Genomic DNA, 17247 nt, shown 5'->3' on the forward strand with positions numbered 1-17247 from the left:
TCATATCGTCTCAATTCGTACTAAATGACCACCTGAACAGGGACGATCTTCACTAACCTTACACATCATCGCTTAAAATCCTAAGCCACAGAAAAGAACTGCTTACAGAGCACTGGCATGGTCAAATAGACAAGGACCTAGGAATGAATATATATTGAATGTATATATAACCTTCTAAGCAACATGAAAAAGACCAAGAGACTAACTTAACAGGCAAAAAGTAAAGGCGATTATCATTCAACATAGAATAGTAAAGAATTCTTAACACGTAAGGCTTGCTAAATACAGGATCACTTTCTCCATGATCAATTTTATTTTGTTATGCCTGTGCCAAGGTCTCAAAGCTCCTCTGAATTCATGTTAAAACTTAACCCCGTGGTGGTGACACATGCAGGGTGCCCCTGGGGAAGTGATGTTTTCCTGAGCGCTCTGGCCTCAGGAATGGATAATGTCACTTCCTGGGGCTGGGTGCCAGGGCCAAGACCCTCCCCACCTGCCAGCCTGCTGCCCTGTAATAAGTGTCCTTTCCATCTGAGGACACAGCAAGCGAGGTGCCACCTCAGAGTCACAGCAGTCCTCATCAGGCACCAGAGCTCGCCGGTGCCTGGGTCCGAGCATCCCAGGCTTCTTGACGGTGCTTTACAGCAGCAGCGTGACCAGGGCTGTCTCTGCCCCCCAGGGGCCGCCATCACCACTGGATAATCTGGTCACTTCAACCTCCCAGGGCAGTACCCTCTCTTAATGCAGGTCACATATTTTGTGTTCCTGTGATCCTTCGGAGCACTTACTCTTATTTGGAAATTTTTGCAGCAAATAGTTATGCCAATGAAAGCATTTTAAAGATGTAGTAGGTCCTATAAATACCTGCTTTTGAAAAATCACAGAAACAAACCTCAAAACAAGGGGCCAAACAGCATAAATGAGACCCGTGGGCATGTCAAGAGCCGGCACAGGTGTGGTGTCCCTGTTCTTCAAGTAAATTTAACTGTGATTTGATAAGGAGAATGTCACTTCCTCAAAGCACCGAGCACGTGAGGAAAGCCCCCTGAGAACGCTCTTTCACTGGCCTAGAATGTGCAAGCCAAGCAATGAGTGCCATGCAAAACCCCTTCAGGACAAGTCCCCCTACCGTTTCTCCTAAAACACTGTCTCAAATTTCCCCCCCAGGCTGGAGTACAGCTCAATGGTACAGTGTGTGCTTAACAAACACCTGTTCAAGCTCCACTAAGCAAATAATAAAAAGCTTAAAACAGAAGCTTTTCTCTATATAATTTTGGAGCTGCTGTTGGATATATAACTTTAAAATATTTTCACTCTCCCACTGACAGCACACTTAGTACCTCTAGCCCCTCAGGGGGCCAAGGCAGGACAATGGCTTTAGCCCAAGACTCAAAACCCATTAACACAACACTGAGATCTCATCTCACCCCAGAAAGAACTGCTATCATCAAGGAATCAACTGATACCAAATGCTGGCGGGGTGTGGGGAAAAAAGAAGCCCTTCTCCAATGTTGGGAGTACAGCCGGGTACAAACCACTATGGAAATCAGTGTGGAGATTGCTCAAAAAACTAGGATTGGAGGTCCCATTTGACCCCATTATTTTCTGTCTGGGTACTTTTCCAGAAGAATTGAAAACATCACATCATAGCAATACATGTGTATATCATACCATAGCAATATATGTTCACAGCAGCTCAGTTTGTAATAGCTAAATCTTGGAAACAACCCAAATGCTATCAACCAAGGAATGGGTAAAAAGGTGTGGTATTTTTATACGATGCAGTACTTACTCACCTATAAAGGATAAACTCGAGATTTGCATAGGTAAATGGATGCAACTAGAGACCATACTCATAAGTGAAATAAATCAGACTTTCATGTGTAAACATCGTATTGTCTCCCTAATGTAAGAAACTGAAAGAGTAACTAAGATCCAAAATGTACAATAGATACTGTGACAAGGAAAGAAATTGTTCAAAAGGAAAGAATAACTGGAATGGGGAAAATGGGAAAAGAAGAAAGGGAAAAATACATATATACCTACACATAAGATAGCTAATTGTACAACTCACTGAAAGGAACAGTTAGTGCTCAGATTATTTAATCAACTTTGCATGCCTATATCTGGTAATCTGAGCAGCTATTTTGCAGACAACAATATGTAATATAATAACCATTGTTAATTTCCTACCATCTTGTTTTGAAATTCTGTAGTTGTTTTTTATTCTCTTTGAAATAAAAAATAGAAAATTTTTTGACTAATGAGCATAATATCTAACAAGTTTTGCCTCTCTCTGAAATGACCTAAAAGTAATATATTATCTTCTGGGACAGTCTTCCCAATCACCTTTCAGATATAAATAGACCTTTTTCTATGCTCCTGTAAAAATACCTCAAAAATGACTAATCACCAAATTGTGTTAATGGGCCTACCTCTAACTTTCAAATTCCCAAAGCAAATGCAGTATGCACATTCATACGTGCTCACCAGCTACTAGATAATACCTTACCTTACTGAATATTTCCTAGAGGAGCTTGCTATTTCCAAAACTAAGGGCACTGGATATGAAAAATATAGCAAATTTTGTGATAACTGTGTTTCTAAAATGTTCTAATAGCAATAATAACCAAAAGAAACATACTAATAAAAGAAGATGAGTTTAAATTAAGAGATAATTTCCCATGTAGTATGAATCTAAAAAGTACTAAACAAAACATTACAAAGTATTCCCATTCCTATTTGGTTTAGTTTTTCTGTAATGACTGAATTCTGAAAGTGGAGGAAATATTAAATTAGAACTCAGAAACAAAGCCGATAACAGACTTGCTAAAAGGCTGAAATGCAATTCTTTCTTACTAAACAGGAACAGAATACAGCACAGCAGAATTATCTGCTACTCCTAGAGTAATTACCAGACTATATAATAATTTTAATAGCTGATATCGTATAATAAGTGCCAAGCAGTTTTAAGGGCTTCACATTGAACAATTCATTCATACTTCATGAAAAATTAACCACCACCCTAGTTTTACAGTTTAAGAAATGAAAGCAATCAGTCCTTAGTGGAGTGTTTCTCGTTCCTAAATGGCTTCTGTTACTCCTTCAAATATGTAAGTCAGTCTCCACCAGATCAAGTTTTTCTTTTCTTTTCTTTTTTTTTTGTCTTTTTCCTTTTTATCGGTACTGGGGATCAAACTCACGACTGCCTGCTTGCAAGACAGGCACTTATGCCGCTGGATCCTCAAGTTTTTCATTTCAACTGACTGTTGACATTGTCAAACTTCCCCTAAAATAGCTACATCCCTATCTTTCACTTAGAGTTTATACACTTTTTAAGACTATTCTGAAATCCAACTTTAAAATTTATAAAATTAACAATATTCTAAGTGTTTTCCATATAATCACATATTTTCCATATAATCACCTAATAATTTAAGTTCAGATTATCTATTTTATATTTCTTTTGTTTTTGCCAAATCAGTATGGTTTACTGAATTCCACACTAAGACTGAAAAATCAGAAAAATACCGTTTAAACATCATAAAGTACTACCTGGACTGAAGAGCTGAAATGTCACTGAAATACATACCTGGCTAAACTTCACACGGAAGTAGAATTACATATGGTTTCCCTCTCAATACTTTGGGGGCCTATAAATACTTAAGAATGCCATAAATTTCAGGAGGGGGACTACAGATCAGTTATCCACAGCAGAATGCTACATTCCTGAATATTCTGGTCCTGAAACTCAAAACCTGCGTTTTTAGTTTACAGTTTTGTTCAAAGTCTGATGACACTGTGTGTCATCAGAAGCAGACTGCAAAATCGAAGATCCCAAAGTGGCAAATTGCATGTGGAGAGTAATGCACAGATGCACAAGAATCCCAACACAAAAATTAGTAGCACGCAGAGCACATTAATGTGCGGGAAACTCTCAGAACACAGGCTGCCCACACTGCTTTGGTACTTTCCCAGCGTCACCAAGACTCCAGTAAAGCCTTGTGACCCCAGAGACACAGAGCAGGCTCACTGAGATTTTGCGCTCCAGGTTATCCCTTGTTTACCGACCCACAGGCTTAAAGACTGTTCCACTCAGGACCCAGATGCACCCCTCAGACCTACAACCCACCACTCGGACTTAAGCCGCCAGTTCACACGGTTCTGTAGATCTTGCTTGGAGAGCCTCAAGGTTTTTTTTGTACCTCATGCTTGCTTATGCAGTACTGCGAGTTTTGCTGACTGCACTACACAATACAGTACTGCAGTTCTATGCTATTATACATTACAGTTCCGCATGTGAGGGGCAGGCAATAAAAGCAAACTCATCAGGTTTCTTTGATGGCTTTGGCCGTTCCTTTGCTCAGAATATTGCAGTACACGTACTACACACAATTTCTCACCTACAGACCAACTGGTTTATCAGCCTAGGTGCAGGTCATTAAGGAAGAATGCCTGCATTTCATTATCAAATACAGATTTTTTAAAATTTCACTTAACAGACAATAACAATGAAGTAAATGTTGAAGTGATGTTCAATAAAACAGTACAATAGCTGTAACCAAAAAATTTCACTTTTAATCAAAACAACCCCCAAGATTATTTCAATTCACAAGTTGGAAGATTGTATGATAAATATTATAATGATAATTGTATGATAAATATTAATTGATAACAAGCTGTTGCCTTAGGGTTCTAGAATACTCAGAAACCAAATGAACTAAAATTAATGAAGTCAGTATCAAATTAGCACATTATCTCCTGTTAACTGTTCTCCATTTACCCCCTTCCATACCTTCCCTGTCCATAAAACGGGACTGAGATTCAGATCACCCCAACCTCGAGGGGCAGCACCAAGGTGCTGGCGGGTGCCGCAGAGCCGAGTTTAGCCACCAAGCAGAGGGGGCCCACCTTGAGCGTGACATCGCAGAGTTCTCCATTCTCGTAAAATCGCAGGAGGGAGCTGTGGAAATCCTTCCAGGCTTCGTTGGCCTCAAAGACAAAGGAGTCTTCTCTGTCACAGTCGCTTGCTGCAGACCTGGTCTTCGTGGGCTGCAGCTGCTGCCGCTTCCCCTTCGGGAAGTGGTTCCGAGCTGGCTTCCCAGTCACTGGTTCTGAAGCCATCTGTAGAACTTCTTTAATTCAGCTTCCTTCTCCAACACCCCATTAGTCTTTGTTAAAAAGGGAGGAGACACGAGGAGGCAGCAGCTAATCTTCAGTCTCCAGAACCCAGAGCCGCTACTGTCCAGTTCCCTGAGACTGAAAAGCACAAAGCACACATAAAGACAACCAGAAGAAAAAAATCACCGTTAGTAACTAGACTTTACCAGTGTTATTAATTAAAACAACCACGTCAACAGTATTGGAAAACAATTAATTTGTATGCTGTTTATGTCACACAACTCACTACTTCATATCAGAAAAGGATTTCTTTAAAATCCAACCTGAGAACAATTCAGAAGCACATGACCAGGCCACCACGACTGCTGACACACATCTGCAGCCCCTGCGCTCCAGGGACCGAGGCACAGGACTCCTGGAGTTTGAGGCCAGCTAGGCAACTTAAAGAGGACTCTGACCCAAGAAGCGCATGACTGTGAGGTATGGAATGCACTGTCTGCACAAAGACAGGCCACGAACTAAAACTTTAAGGTTGGTGCCTCTCTTAGAATACTCCTCTAGGTGGTGTCCCCACTTCACTGCACAGAGAACTGAGATTTAGGCGGCTGTTGTTTAGCCAGGGTCACATGGCAAACAGTGGAACCGTGCTCTGACTTTATAATCTAGCATGAGCCTAATTCAATCAAAAGAACCTTTGTGTTTTTCCTCTGCATCACTAAATAATCAGTGACATTCGACAACCAGGTATAGGGGCTGTGGCACTGTAATACGGAGACCTCATTTCATTTGCATGCTTACATAAAACTTATTAGTATTTACATGTAAAGCCAAACTTTTGTTATTATCAAGGCAAATTTGATAAATATCCACACCATCTGAATCCTATGCTGCAATTCTACTTTGGTGAGAGGACCGAAAGATTTTAAGGCAAAGCAGCTATTCTGCCACTGTTGCTGTCTGACCTTTCTAGAAGGCTTTACTAGCTCTCATTTTCTTCCTCTAGGAACAAGAATACCTGTCCTCTTACAGGACCAGCCTGAGAATTACGTGAAATACTGCAGAGCGTTTGTAAGTGCTCAGGAAACTCTGAACCATGTTGCAAATACTGACGCTTCCCAAGTAGGAAACTGTGCAGTTTTAGAGATTGAAACTTTAGTCCCTTTGCTTTTCTTTTGCTAATCTCAGCTTCTCCAGCTTTTGAAGTGGCCGCTAGGTTATGCATGTCGTTATTAATAGCTTCTTGAGGTTTCCGTGGCAGACACACGGCATGGGCAGCTCAGCCGCCCTGTGAACACACAATGGCTCACCTTCCCATGGCTGGATAGCCCAAGCAAGGGGCCCGAAGGAGCCAGGCCAGCTTCCAACTTGGGAACCGTGAGGTGACAAACGTGTGGTGGGCTGCTGCACACAGTAGAAACAGACCGCAGGCTCTGGCATAGCCTGCCCAGGCTGCCCAAGGCCCCCAAGGCGGGCTGGTCATCCCACCACACTTCTGGGGGCTGCAGGGATCTTCCAGAGGGGATCCTGGGAGGCTGCAGATCAGGGCAGGCGCCCTGGAGGGGACAGGGGACTCGCTCTCCCTCCTTCCTCTGTCCCTCTGCTCTGCAGGCCCACAGGCACTGCAGCCAAGTCGTCGTCCTAGGCCGAAACCTCTGAGCCACGAGCCAAAGTAACTATCTACCCTCATAAGCTGATCATCTCAAATTCTCTGCTCTAGTGACAGAAGGCTGACAGATTCATCTGCAGTCGGGTCTAAAATTTTGATGAGGGAAAGCATTTACAAATAACGTAACAGGCATCAGCTACCATAGCAATTCCTTAAGTTCACGTTTCTGCTTCAAAATCAACAAAGAATAAACAAATACAACACACAAACAAACAAACAAAAAAACCCCAGCACAGCAAGGGATCAAATTTTTTTTTCCTGTAAAGCAGCAAAGAGTAAACTCTCTTAGCTTTGTGGCCCATATATAGCTATTCAGCATAGTCATTGTAGCATAAAAGTTGCCATAAACAAGAATAAATGAATATGCACAGCTGTGTCTCAATAAAATTGTATTTTTAGAAATAAAACATTTGGTGAGCATAAGTTAGTCCTTTAGTCACAGTGTGCTGCCTCCTGAACAAGATGGCTGATTTAAACCCAGCTCTACCAATAATCACGTTAACTATAAATGGACTAAACACGCTCAGTGAAAGACAGACTCCGACTACTACTCAGCAATAAAAAGGAACCAGTTACAGGGACATGTAACAACCCAGGAGGAGGTTTCTAAGAGATGATGGTGAATGCAAAGGGCTGCACTTGAGGATTTCATTTGGGTTGGGGTTAGGGTTGGTACAAGCAAGGCCCTGAGCGTGGTCCTCAGCATCCTAAAAAAGTTAAGAGGGCAAAATTTCTGTGATTTTTACCGCAATTAAAACAAAAAGACACTGCAGAGCTGGGAATACAGCTCAGTGATGGAGCAAGTGCCTTGTGTGCCTGAGGCCCTGGGTCTGATCACCAACACAAGAAGAAAACAAAAGTGACTGCATATAACAAAAGGGTCAATTTATCAAAAAGATGTAGTTCTACACACAATATCAAAGGTGCAAAAAGACACAAAAGAAAATAAGATGATGCTCAAGGAAAACACAGACCATTCCACAATTACAATGAAGACTTCAACATTCCTTCTCAGGTAATAAAAGTAGTTGACAGAGAATCAGCGATGATATAAAAGAACAGAGCACTATTAACTGGGGTGTTCGCAGAACACTCTGCTCAGCAACAGCAGAATACACATGTTTTTCTAGTGTGGAGAGCATGGAGCAGATAAACTACATCCTAAGTTCATACATGACACTTTACAAATTAGAAGACATCACGCAATGCAAAGAATGGTCTCTAACCATAACGCTGCTAAGTTAGAAGTAATAAAAGGTACCAGAAGTGCAGCGGCATGTGCTTACAGCCCTAAAAAAGCAAGCAGGATCTGTCAATTACACAGGGCCAGTTTTCCCCTCATCCCTTCACCCCTCATTTTTCAAGTAAACTTTATTTATTTATTTTTGTCTTTTTGAGACAGGGTCTCAGTATGCAGTTCAGGTTGGCCTTGAGCTCACTTTGTAGCCCAGGTTGGTCTCGAATTCGCAATGATCCTCCCACCTCAGCCTCCCGAGTACTGGGACTACAGACGTGAGCCACCATGCCTGGCTCTCAAGTAAACTTTTGGCACAGTTCTTGGCTTATCTTGACCAGTTCCTCATTCAAGGCAGAAGGATCTGGACTAAGTTTGATTGCCGAGTTATCTCTAAGGGAACTACTCAACAACACCAGCAGTCAGTGGTGGCAGACCCAAGGCAAGCATGCCACAGAGAGCTGTGGGCATCACTGAAAGCTCTGAAAGGGTTCGCCACCTCTCGATGGGAAACCGAGGTGAGAGGACGTGAGTTCAAGGCCAGCTTGGGCTACAAAGTGAGTTCAAGGCCAGCCACAACTGCGCGCGCGCATACACACACACACACACACACACACACACACACACACCCCTCTAGCAAAGTAATACTTGAAAGACTGACTTTGTTATCTGTGAAATGTAACAGTAAAGAGCTGGTCTGTATTACATGACTTTAAAAATTTAATGTTTGGTATCTCTTGTGAAAAGTATTATTGCCTAAGTGGTCTCTCACCAGAGAAAGCTCAAGGCACGCTGCTCTGTGGAACTCAAGGAAGGCGGATGCCAGAATAGACAAGGCACATCCTGCAATACACATGCAGACACACGCAAAACATACACCTCGGGAGAACACTGACTTCCACAGCAGAAGATGGGGCGGATGATTAGAGGAAAGTCACTCAGAACAGCGTACACTTGGCAGTGGCTCATCATGGCCCTGCAGGCAGACCAATGGCATGCTATGTGGAAAATAAATGACCCTGATAAAGTCTGTCTCCAAAGGGTCAGGCTCTAACGTGAAGAAATTCTAGGAGTGCCTTACCCAATCCAGCTCATCTTTTACTTTGGAATAAATGAACACACTAAAGTAATTCTATTTTTTAAAAAAGTATCCTAAGTAAGTCTAAGCTAGGCATAGAGACAGAAGCCCATCATCCCAGCACTCTGGGCAGTTGAGGCAGGAGACGCTCAAATTCAAGACCTGTCTCAAAAACTGAAAAAGAGCTGGGGATGTGGATTAGCGTGAAGGCCCTGACTTCATTCTTTAGTGCTGCAAAAGATTAAAAGTGTGCCATTAAGAATCCTGAATCACGTAGCTGGACACAGCAGGAAACAGCAATGAGATCAAGGTAATGTTAGAGATGCTATGTTAGGATACTATGAGAATCTGAACTCACTTGGGTGGTCAATAAACCTCTGAAGATGTTAGCGCATGCAGACTCTGACCTTGCATTCTGTGAAGTCTCAGCCACGTACAAGATGAAAATCACACACGGCTTATTCTGGAGACTATTGGCAACTGTCACTGACCTCTGCTTTCTTCTTCAGGCCCTCTGCAGGAAAGGTCCCTGCATGTGCTTCCAGGACGTTCCAAGTGCACTGTGGATCCTTGCTCAGTCCACATAGGAGTCACAAACTGGCAACGTGTAGCTCCTCAATGTCGCAGCCTCCTTGTCACTCAGGGCGAGCTGCTACCAGGCCGGAAAACTGGAGAACTCTCCACCACCAGAGGCACTGCTCTAGGCTCTTGCCTGCCGCTCCCCCCATCGCGCTCTGCCTGCCTGCTGTCTTCAGTGTTACCAGTGCCGGCCCCTCACACACTAGTGGTCCTTGTGTAACCAGCTCTGCACATACTACTGAAGACAGGAATCACGAACTGGCAGGAACTCTCTACCCAGAATGCATGCTCCAGCACTGCAGCACATGGAGGGACAGTGCCCGCCTGACCTACACTGTACCCAGGCACTTATTTGGGTGGGAGGGTTGTCATGGGAAGAGTGCCTCATGGACCTAGGGAGGGCTGCTGGGCAGTCGTCTGGGACAGGTCTGTGACTGAACCTGCCACAGCTGAGGCACACACGTCTAGGAGCGGCCACAGGGCCCTGACACGCCCACCTGACAGAAAGGCCCCTTGTCTCCTAACTCCCTTCTACTCCGCCCCACTATAGCTGCATCTCACAGACCCCACATCCGTATCTCCCTCGCGGCCAGCTTTGCTCCTGCAGTCTTGGCCACCACTCTGCAGCAGCCTCTTCCCTCACCATAGCCTCTCACCACTCCCTGCCATTCTGATTTAGATTTGATCACATGGCTCCAGGGCTTTAAAGGCTCACAGGTAACATAAGGTAGGTAGTGAAAACCAGACACAGGGGGTATGCTGCTTTTATAGATGATTTTATTTATTTATTTTTTGGTACTGTGGATCAAACTCACGACCTCACGGTTGCCTGGCAGGTGCTTATGCCTCTGAGCTAAATCTCTGGCCCTGATAGCAGCTTTTTTTTTTTGGTATTGGGGATCGAACTCACAACCTTCTGCTTGCTAGGCAGGTGCTTGTGCCACTGAGCTAAAGCCCTAGCCCCAGATTCCTGCTTTTAAAATGTTGTATACATGAGAGCTTTCCAGCTACCAGACAGCACAAATGCTGTTGTGGGCTTAAGTAACATGATTCCTAAAGCCTCTATTAGGAAATTCAGAAAGGGCTACAGAACGTTAAGGCATAGATCATATACAATATGAAGCTCTTTAAATTTTAAATAGAAAGTTTATTATTGTAGTTAGCAAGCCTGCTTTAAGCAGGTTAAATACTTGTAAATGTCATACACATTTCACAGCACTTTAAAATCTCTGTAATTATCATACAATGCATTTCCTCACTTTACAAGACTTAGAAAGAGGTAGCGTGCTACAGAAGAAATGAACTGGACTACCACCCAAGCCTACCCTCTACCCTGAGTCTCAGCTCCTCATTAGGACAGGACTGCTCCAGGTTAGGAGTCCGCAGTCTTTTCTAGTGAAAGGCCAGAAAGTAAGTATTTCAGGCTTTGCAGGGTGTACAGTCTTAGCTACCCTATGCACGACAGCAGTCACAGATGACGCATAAATGAACCGGCAAGGCTACGCTCCAAACTTTACAAAACAGCTAAAAAGCTGGGTTGGCCTCTAGTTTGGATTGACTAACCTGGGTTTAAGTTGCTATTTCTTTCTAGTTCTTAACTCTAAGAATACTTTCATTCCTGTTTAAAGTATGAAATTGTTACTGTGTTTGTTTTTGTTGAGCAGTACTAGGGACTGAACCCAGGGGTTCACCACCACAGAACTACACCTCTGGCCCTCTTTCTGTTTTGAGACAGAGTCTTGCTAAATCATGAGGCTGACCTGGAATGTGCAATCCTTCTGCTTCAGCCTCCCAAGCAGCTGAGATTACAGGCAGTGTGCCACTGAGGCCAGGTGTTACCTTATTTGTCTATTTTCTTAAATAGCAAAGATTTCACAGTCAGTTTGTGACTTTCTATTAGCTACACAGGCACAAATAAGTCACCTAAAATTACCGAGACTCAGTTTACTTTTAAGGTTGTTTTGAAGATTAAATGAAGCAATACAAGTAGAGTATTTGCCTTGCATTTAGTGCACAGTAAGCGTTTAGTTAAGTGGATGTTACTGCTTTTATAAATTATGTAATTCTGAGTTCTTGGTCAGGAACACATGCAATTATCAAGAATAATTTTCAGCAAAAGGTTTCTTTTTCTTTTAACTATTATAACCCTGCCAGTATTAACAGAACTACTATCTGTTTATGGGCTGTATGACTTTGATTAAAGTATATAAACTCTCATTTAGTTTCACTTTGATTTCTGTATCTGTAAAAATGAAAATGACTACCAACTTCATAGGCTTCTTATAACTCTCAGATGAGTTGGTAAATTGGCATATAAGCCATCTATGCATCTATCTATCCACTTATCTAGTTGCTATCGTGACTTATACACTTGTCATGGGTCCATTTCAATCTTCAGGACAATCTGAAAAAAGTACAGTGATACCTTGGGGGTCCAGGGGCCCCACGCTCCAACTCTCCAATACTCGACAGCGAAGTTTAGAAAAAATCTCGGTGCTGGTAACTTGCTCAACAGTCAACTGAAAATCAGACTTGGAAAACACCTGTGCAGGCAAAGAGTGAGTCACACGTGTGTCACCTCGGAGACAAAAGGGGTGATGGCACATCATATAGTGCTTGTGCCAGTGCCTTAAGCCATTTGCCCCTGTGCTTTTTCAGCAAATGTCACAACCATGGCTCCAAAGAAAGGTAGTGATTGCAGCAGTAAAGGTAAGAGGAAAAATTGAAGAAAGAAATTGTTGCAAAATGTGTTAAAGTCCTGGAAAAATGAACTTAAAAGTATCAATTATTTGGTTTTCCATTATTTCTAATGGGAAAAATATATTCAGTTCTCAAAACTTTTGGTGTTTGAGCATGAATTTGGAATGAACTGAGTTTGACAACAATTATCACTGTATTCCTTTTTTTTTTTTTTTTTAACAACTGTAGATACCCAGGCTGGGGAAAGGCAAGAAACAGTCTCAAAGTCTCCCAGCCTCTAAATGTCAATGTACATCATCCAACACACGCACAGCTGACTGAGGAAGCTCAAGTCCTACAACTAGGCCAAAGGAAAATGCGTCAGCCCCAACTCTGTGTGTAGGCACCTCAGGGGGACTTCCCCAGAACTCTTGTCTTTCACCAAATGTAGAATGTTTTAGGTTCAAGAGGAGGATACCATCCCCTCCAAAAAAATAAAGGAGAAAATCCATAAAAAATCACTGATCTCACCGTAAGGTTTTGTGTTTTTTTTGCTGAAATGATTACTGTTTCCCATCCAGAACTAACTGACCTCATTCGTTACTGAAGTTAAACAAACCTCTGCACTGTGACTGAGGATGCAGTGTAATGGTAACCTTCCCTATGAAAATGCAAGCATTCATCTCTAATCCATCTTTGAGGTCTAGCTAAATCCTTTGACCATTTTTACAAAGAACAAGTCTGAAGAGCCAGAGTAGTGCTAATACAGTCTATAAATTCCCAAATATTGATTTAGAACTTTAAAAAGCATTTAGATTTCAAACAAAAAATAATGAACAACAAAGAGAAGAAAAAGATCTCAGGGAAAAGACAGTATTCCTCCCACTGAGATCCTTCATGGGTTTGCACAGAATCATTTGCACACCTCACACCTGAGCCTGTCAATGCTACTGGTAACTGAGGCTAGAAAGCTGCTCCACAGCCCAACCACCACGGGCTGTACACGGCACACAGGGAAGTCAGACTTCCGAACGCTAAAGGAGAATGAATTCAAACTTAGTGTTCATCCTAATTCTGAACCTCCAAAAATGCAAATATGATGTTATAAATTATAATACAGTCCATTGTTATGGTTTGTGTCTAGGTGGCCCCCTAAGCCTCATGCAGTCACGGAGGCAGTTGAATCTAGTGTTTCTGATTGTTTCTTTGTCTAGCACTGGGACTGGAAGTGTGAGTGTTGCACCCGCCCAGGGGTGGAGCCAGCACACTATATAAGGGAGGGGAAAAGGCATGCTTTCCTCTCTTGCCCTTTCAGTTAGGATTTAATATGGTATAACGTAACACTCTTTGATATACAACAATTATTATACAGACATATCATCTCACCAAATGCTTTGATGAGGGGAAAAAATAGACCACATTTCAGAATAATCCAAATTAGCCCAGTGTGGTGGCTGAGGCAGAAGGATCACCATGAGTCCTAGGCTACCCTAGGCTACACAGCAAGACCCTGTCTCAAAAAAAAAAAAAAAAAAAGCTTTTAGTACTGTTATGGTTTATATCAAGATGTTCCTCCGAAGCCAGATGCAATCACAAGTGGAGCTTTTGCAGAAAGAATATATAACGGGTGTGACAGGGGATTAACACAGACTGGTTTAGCATGGTTCTTGGTGTGGATGAGGGGTTTACAAACAAAACTGAGCTAATAAACCTTTCGGCTTTTAACTGTAGATGTTGAGTAATTTGTCCCAGCAACAAGAAAGTAACTAGTACAAGCATTTTACCAGTGTACCAGGGCTCACAGACCTTAGAAGACCACGTTTAAGCATAGCTGCTGCCACAGGTTAAAAAATCCGTAGAAATCTGTAGAAGCAGTAAAAATATTCCTACCGCCTGTGTCCAAAACCATCTATTTTTTTCTCCCTCACCCCTTTTAAATGCTATAATAAAAACATCTCAATGAAGTAAATTTTGTACTTTGCTATATTAACTACATTAGATACTTTTCTGTTTGGTCCAACACAATTCCTCTTTATAAATAAATGGCGAGGAGGCAGAAAAAAAGGCCACAGGTGGACCTAACAATGCACAGGTGTCTCTAATCCTGTTCCATAATTCTACCTCTGACTTAAGAGCCAATCAGATCATTGATAACTGTACTCTTGTACAACCAATCCTTAAAAAATGGTAAGCAGTATTTACATAAGCATCAGTCACCAGATAAGAGACCATACCCACAGCATTCTTAAAATAGTGGCTAACCACTGGTAAGAATATATATTACGGTGAATATGGCATACGAAATTCATATACACACAGGAATGATTAATCCTTACAATTCTGGGAAAACAGAAGTTATTTTTATCCCCCTGTCATAGCTAAGGAAACCAGTTCAGATAACATCTGGCTGTGGTCAAGCAGCCAAGTGAGGAAGCTGGTACTAACCCAGGACTGAGCTGAGCGCAGTATTTCACCCTGCTCCCTCCACAAAAGCCCTTCGGAACAGAAAGGATGTAATGAGTCATGTTTTATTAGACACAGCTTCATACCAGTATACAAAAGTTAGTGTACAGTACTTAAAATACTTGATTTCCTCTTGTTTCACTGGTTAACACACAATAATTCAGAAAACATATGGTTATGCCAGGAAGTTTTAGCACTGAAAAAAATGTTATTCTACAAAACTTTTCTTTTATCTTTCCTTTTTTTTTCTGTTTGAGACAGGGTTTCACTATCTAGTCCAGACTGGGCTTGAATTCATTTTGCAGCCCAAACTGGCCTCTAATTCACAGCAACCCTCCTGCCTCTGCCTCCCAAGTGCTAGGATTACAGGCGTTCGAGACCACATCCCACCTATCTTCTCATAATGAAGAAAAACAAACTGTTCTTTGCTGAGAATTCGAGAATAAGAAGCTGAGAACATAAACACTCACTTTTAAAACAGGAAACCTATTTAAAAATTAATTCTTTAAGATATTCAAAATATTTACTGTCAACCTTGTGATGCTGGGGTTCAAGCCCAGGGCTTCAGGCTTCCTCTGCTCCGGGGCTACACCCACAGGCCTCTAAGCTTCTTTATTTTTTTTAATGACAACATCCATTTTAGTTCCCTGCAACTCTCAAAAGTTCTTGCTGAAACAAAGGGTCATTTATTAAACCCAAAGATTGTACAATGGCTAGGATGAAACTTGGAGTAAACCACCAACTTAGGGTACTAAAGGTGTCAAAGGTTCATAAAGTGTAACAAATGAACAGCTCTGGGGAGGGGTTTTGACAGTTTCTAGAAGGGCTGAAAATACGGGAAACTATACCTCTGCTCCATTCGGTCCTGCTCTAAAAATAAAATCTATTTTTAAAATACGGGGGCGGGGTCAAAATTCACCTACCCAACTTTTTTTCTTGTTTTTTTCCCCCTCGGTGGTGTGCAGGATTAAACTCCAGGCCAGATGGGCTTTAAGCATGCACCCCACTCCTGGATCTCTAGATCCTCTGTTCCTCATCCTCTTCTTAAAGAGAAAATGTTGTTATTTACAAGGAGTTACTTTTTTTTTGTTTTGTTTTGTTTTGGTTTTTATCGGTACCAGGGATCGAACTCACGACTGCCTGCTTGAAGGCAGGCGCTTATGCCGCTGAGCTAAATCCCCATCCCCAGTAACAAGGAGTTACTCTTGGATCTTGGCAGAGGGGCACATATCTGTAAGACCAGCAATTCGGAAGCTGAGGCAGGAGAACTGCAAATTCGTGGCCAGCCTAAATCATTAAGCCAGATACAGTCTCACAATGGATTTCAAAGGGCTGAGACGCAGCTGTGGGGCAGAGCGCGGGTTGAGCCGGCACAAGGCCCTGGGTCCGTTCCCAGCACCAAGGGGAAAAAGACCAGCGATGCAGAAGCTAAATGCACACAGCTGAGCCCCTACCTGAGGTCGTTTCCGTTACTACGCTGGTGCCACCGGGTACCCTGCAGGCAGCGTGCGGCGCGGCTAGGTTCTAAGCGGGTCCGGAGTTTGACTGGCCAAGAGGTGCGGGAGGAAGTCGGAGCCGCAGCGCCGGCCGCAGCCCCGCAGGTCCGAGCTCCGTCGCGGTGCCCACCCTGCGGATCTCGGGGGACGCCCCCGCGGAAGACAGGCGCGCCCCGGAGCGCAGGTGGCGGTCCCCGCGCAGGTCCGCGCCGCTCCCGGGCGTCGCAGCGCACAAAGGAAGCGATGCCCCCCGACGGGAGGAAGACGGCGAACGAGGACGCGCGGAGGGACCGGGGCAGTGCGGGGAGCAGCGAGGACCGCGTTTGTCACCCGAGACGGAGGCCCACCGCGCGGGCGCCCGACGCTGCAGGACTCGGGCGTAGTCCTCACCGTGCCGCCGCGGGGCTGAGCGCAGGCTCGGCGCCCACATAGGGAGCCGGGCGAGAGGGTGGCGCGAGAGCGTGGTTACCTGGGCCTCGGCTTGCGCGCGTCCTCTGCCTGCAGAGACGGCGGCCGAGCCCGGCGCATAGCCCGGCGGCGTCGCTCCGGCAGCGCACGCCGCCAGGCCACGCCCCCGCCAGGCCACGCCCCCGACGGCGTACTGCGTCCCCCGGGCTGCGCGCTGCTCAGCGCGCAGGAGCCGCGCTGGGGGCGGGGCCGGGGCTGGGGCGCGCGCGGCACCCTGGGAAGTGTGGTCCCTGCAGTCCGCCTGCGGGCTCCGGGGAGGTGGGCGCGGGAGAGTTTAGCGGGGCGAGGGCCGAGGGCAGGGGGCAGGGGGCAGGGGGCAGGGGGCAGGGGGCTGGGGGCAGGGGGCAGGGGGCAGACCCCCTGGGTTGGTGCCGCTTCGTCCACAAGGGTGACCCGCGCGATGTGTATGAAGAAGAAAGCGGGCTGTTGCTCTTCCCTCACATGATGTGCGGCTTCTAAACCG

The 17247-nt window shown here is 44.2% G+C and overlaps 1 protein-coding gene across 2 annotated transcripts in view; it reads right to left on the minus strand.

The window, feature by feature from the left end:
* Klhl8 (kelch like family member 8) overlaps positions 1–16922 on the minus strand; it is a 38619-nt gene extending 21697 nt beyond the window's left edge. Inside the window, exons 1-2 of one of the 2 annotated variants that reach the window (XM_003469379.5) lie at positions 16786–16922; positions 4912–5259 (exon numbers count right to left, since the gene is read on the minus strand). In XM_003469379.5, coding sequence (XP_003469427.1) covers positions 4912–5124 — 213 coding nt within the window. In that variant the 5' untranslated portion in view covers positions 5125–5259; positions 16786–16922. Of the gene's footprint in view, positions 1–4911; positions 5260–16274 lie in introns of both variants that reach the window. The other variant, XM_005003449.4, reaches the window with a different exon arrangement.
* Between the last annotated feature and the right edge of the window lie 325 nt (positions 16923–17247).

Source organism: Cavia porcellus, unplaced genomic scaffold, assembly GCF_034190915.1.
Source record: "Cavia porcellus strain 051 isolate PalLab524CR breed Dunkin Hartley unplaced genomic scaffold, mCavPor4.1 scaffold_5, whole genome shotgun sequence".
In the NCBI taxonomy this organism is placed as follows: domain Eukaryota; kingdom Metazoa; phylum Chordata; class Mammalia; order Rodentia; family Caviidae; genus Cavia; species Cavia porcellus.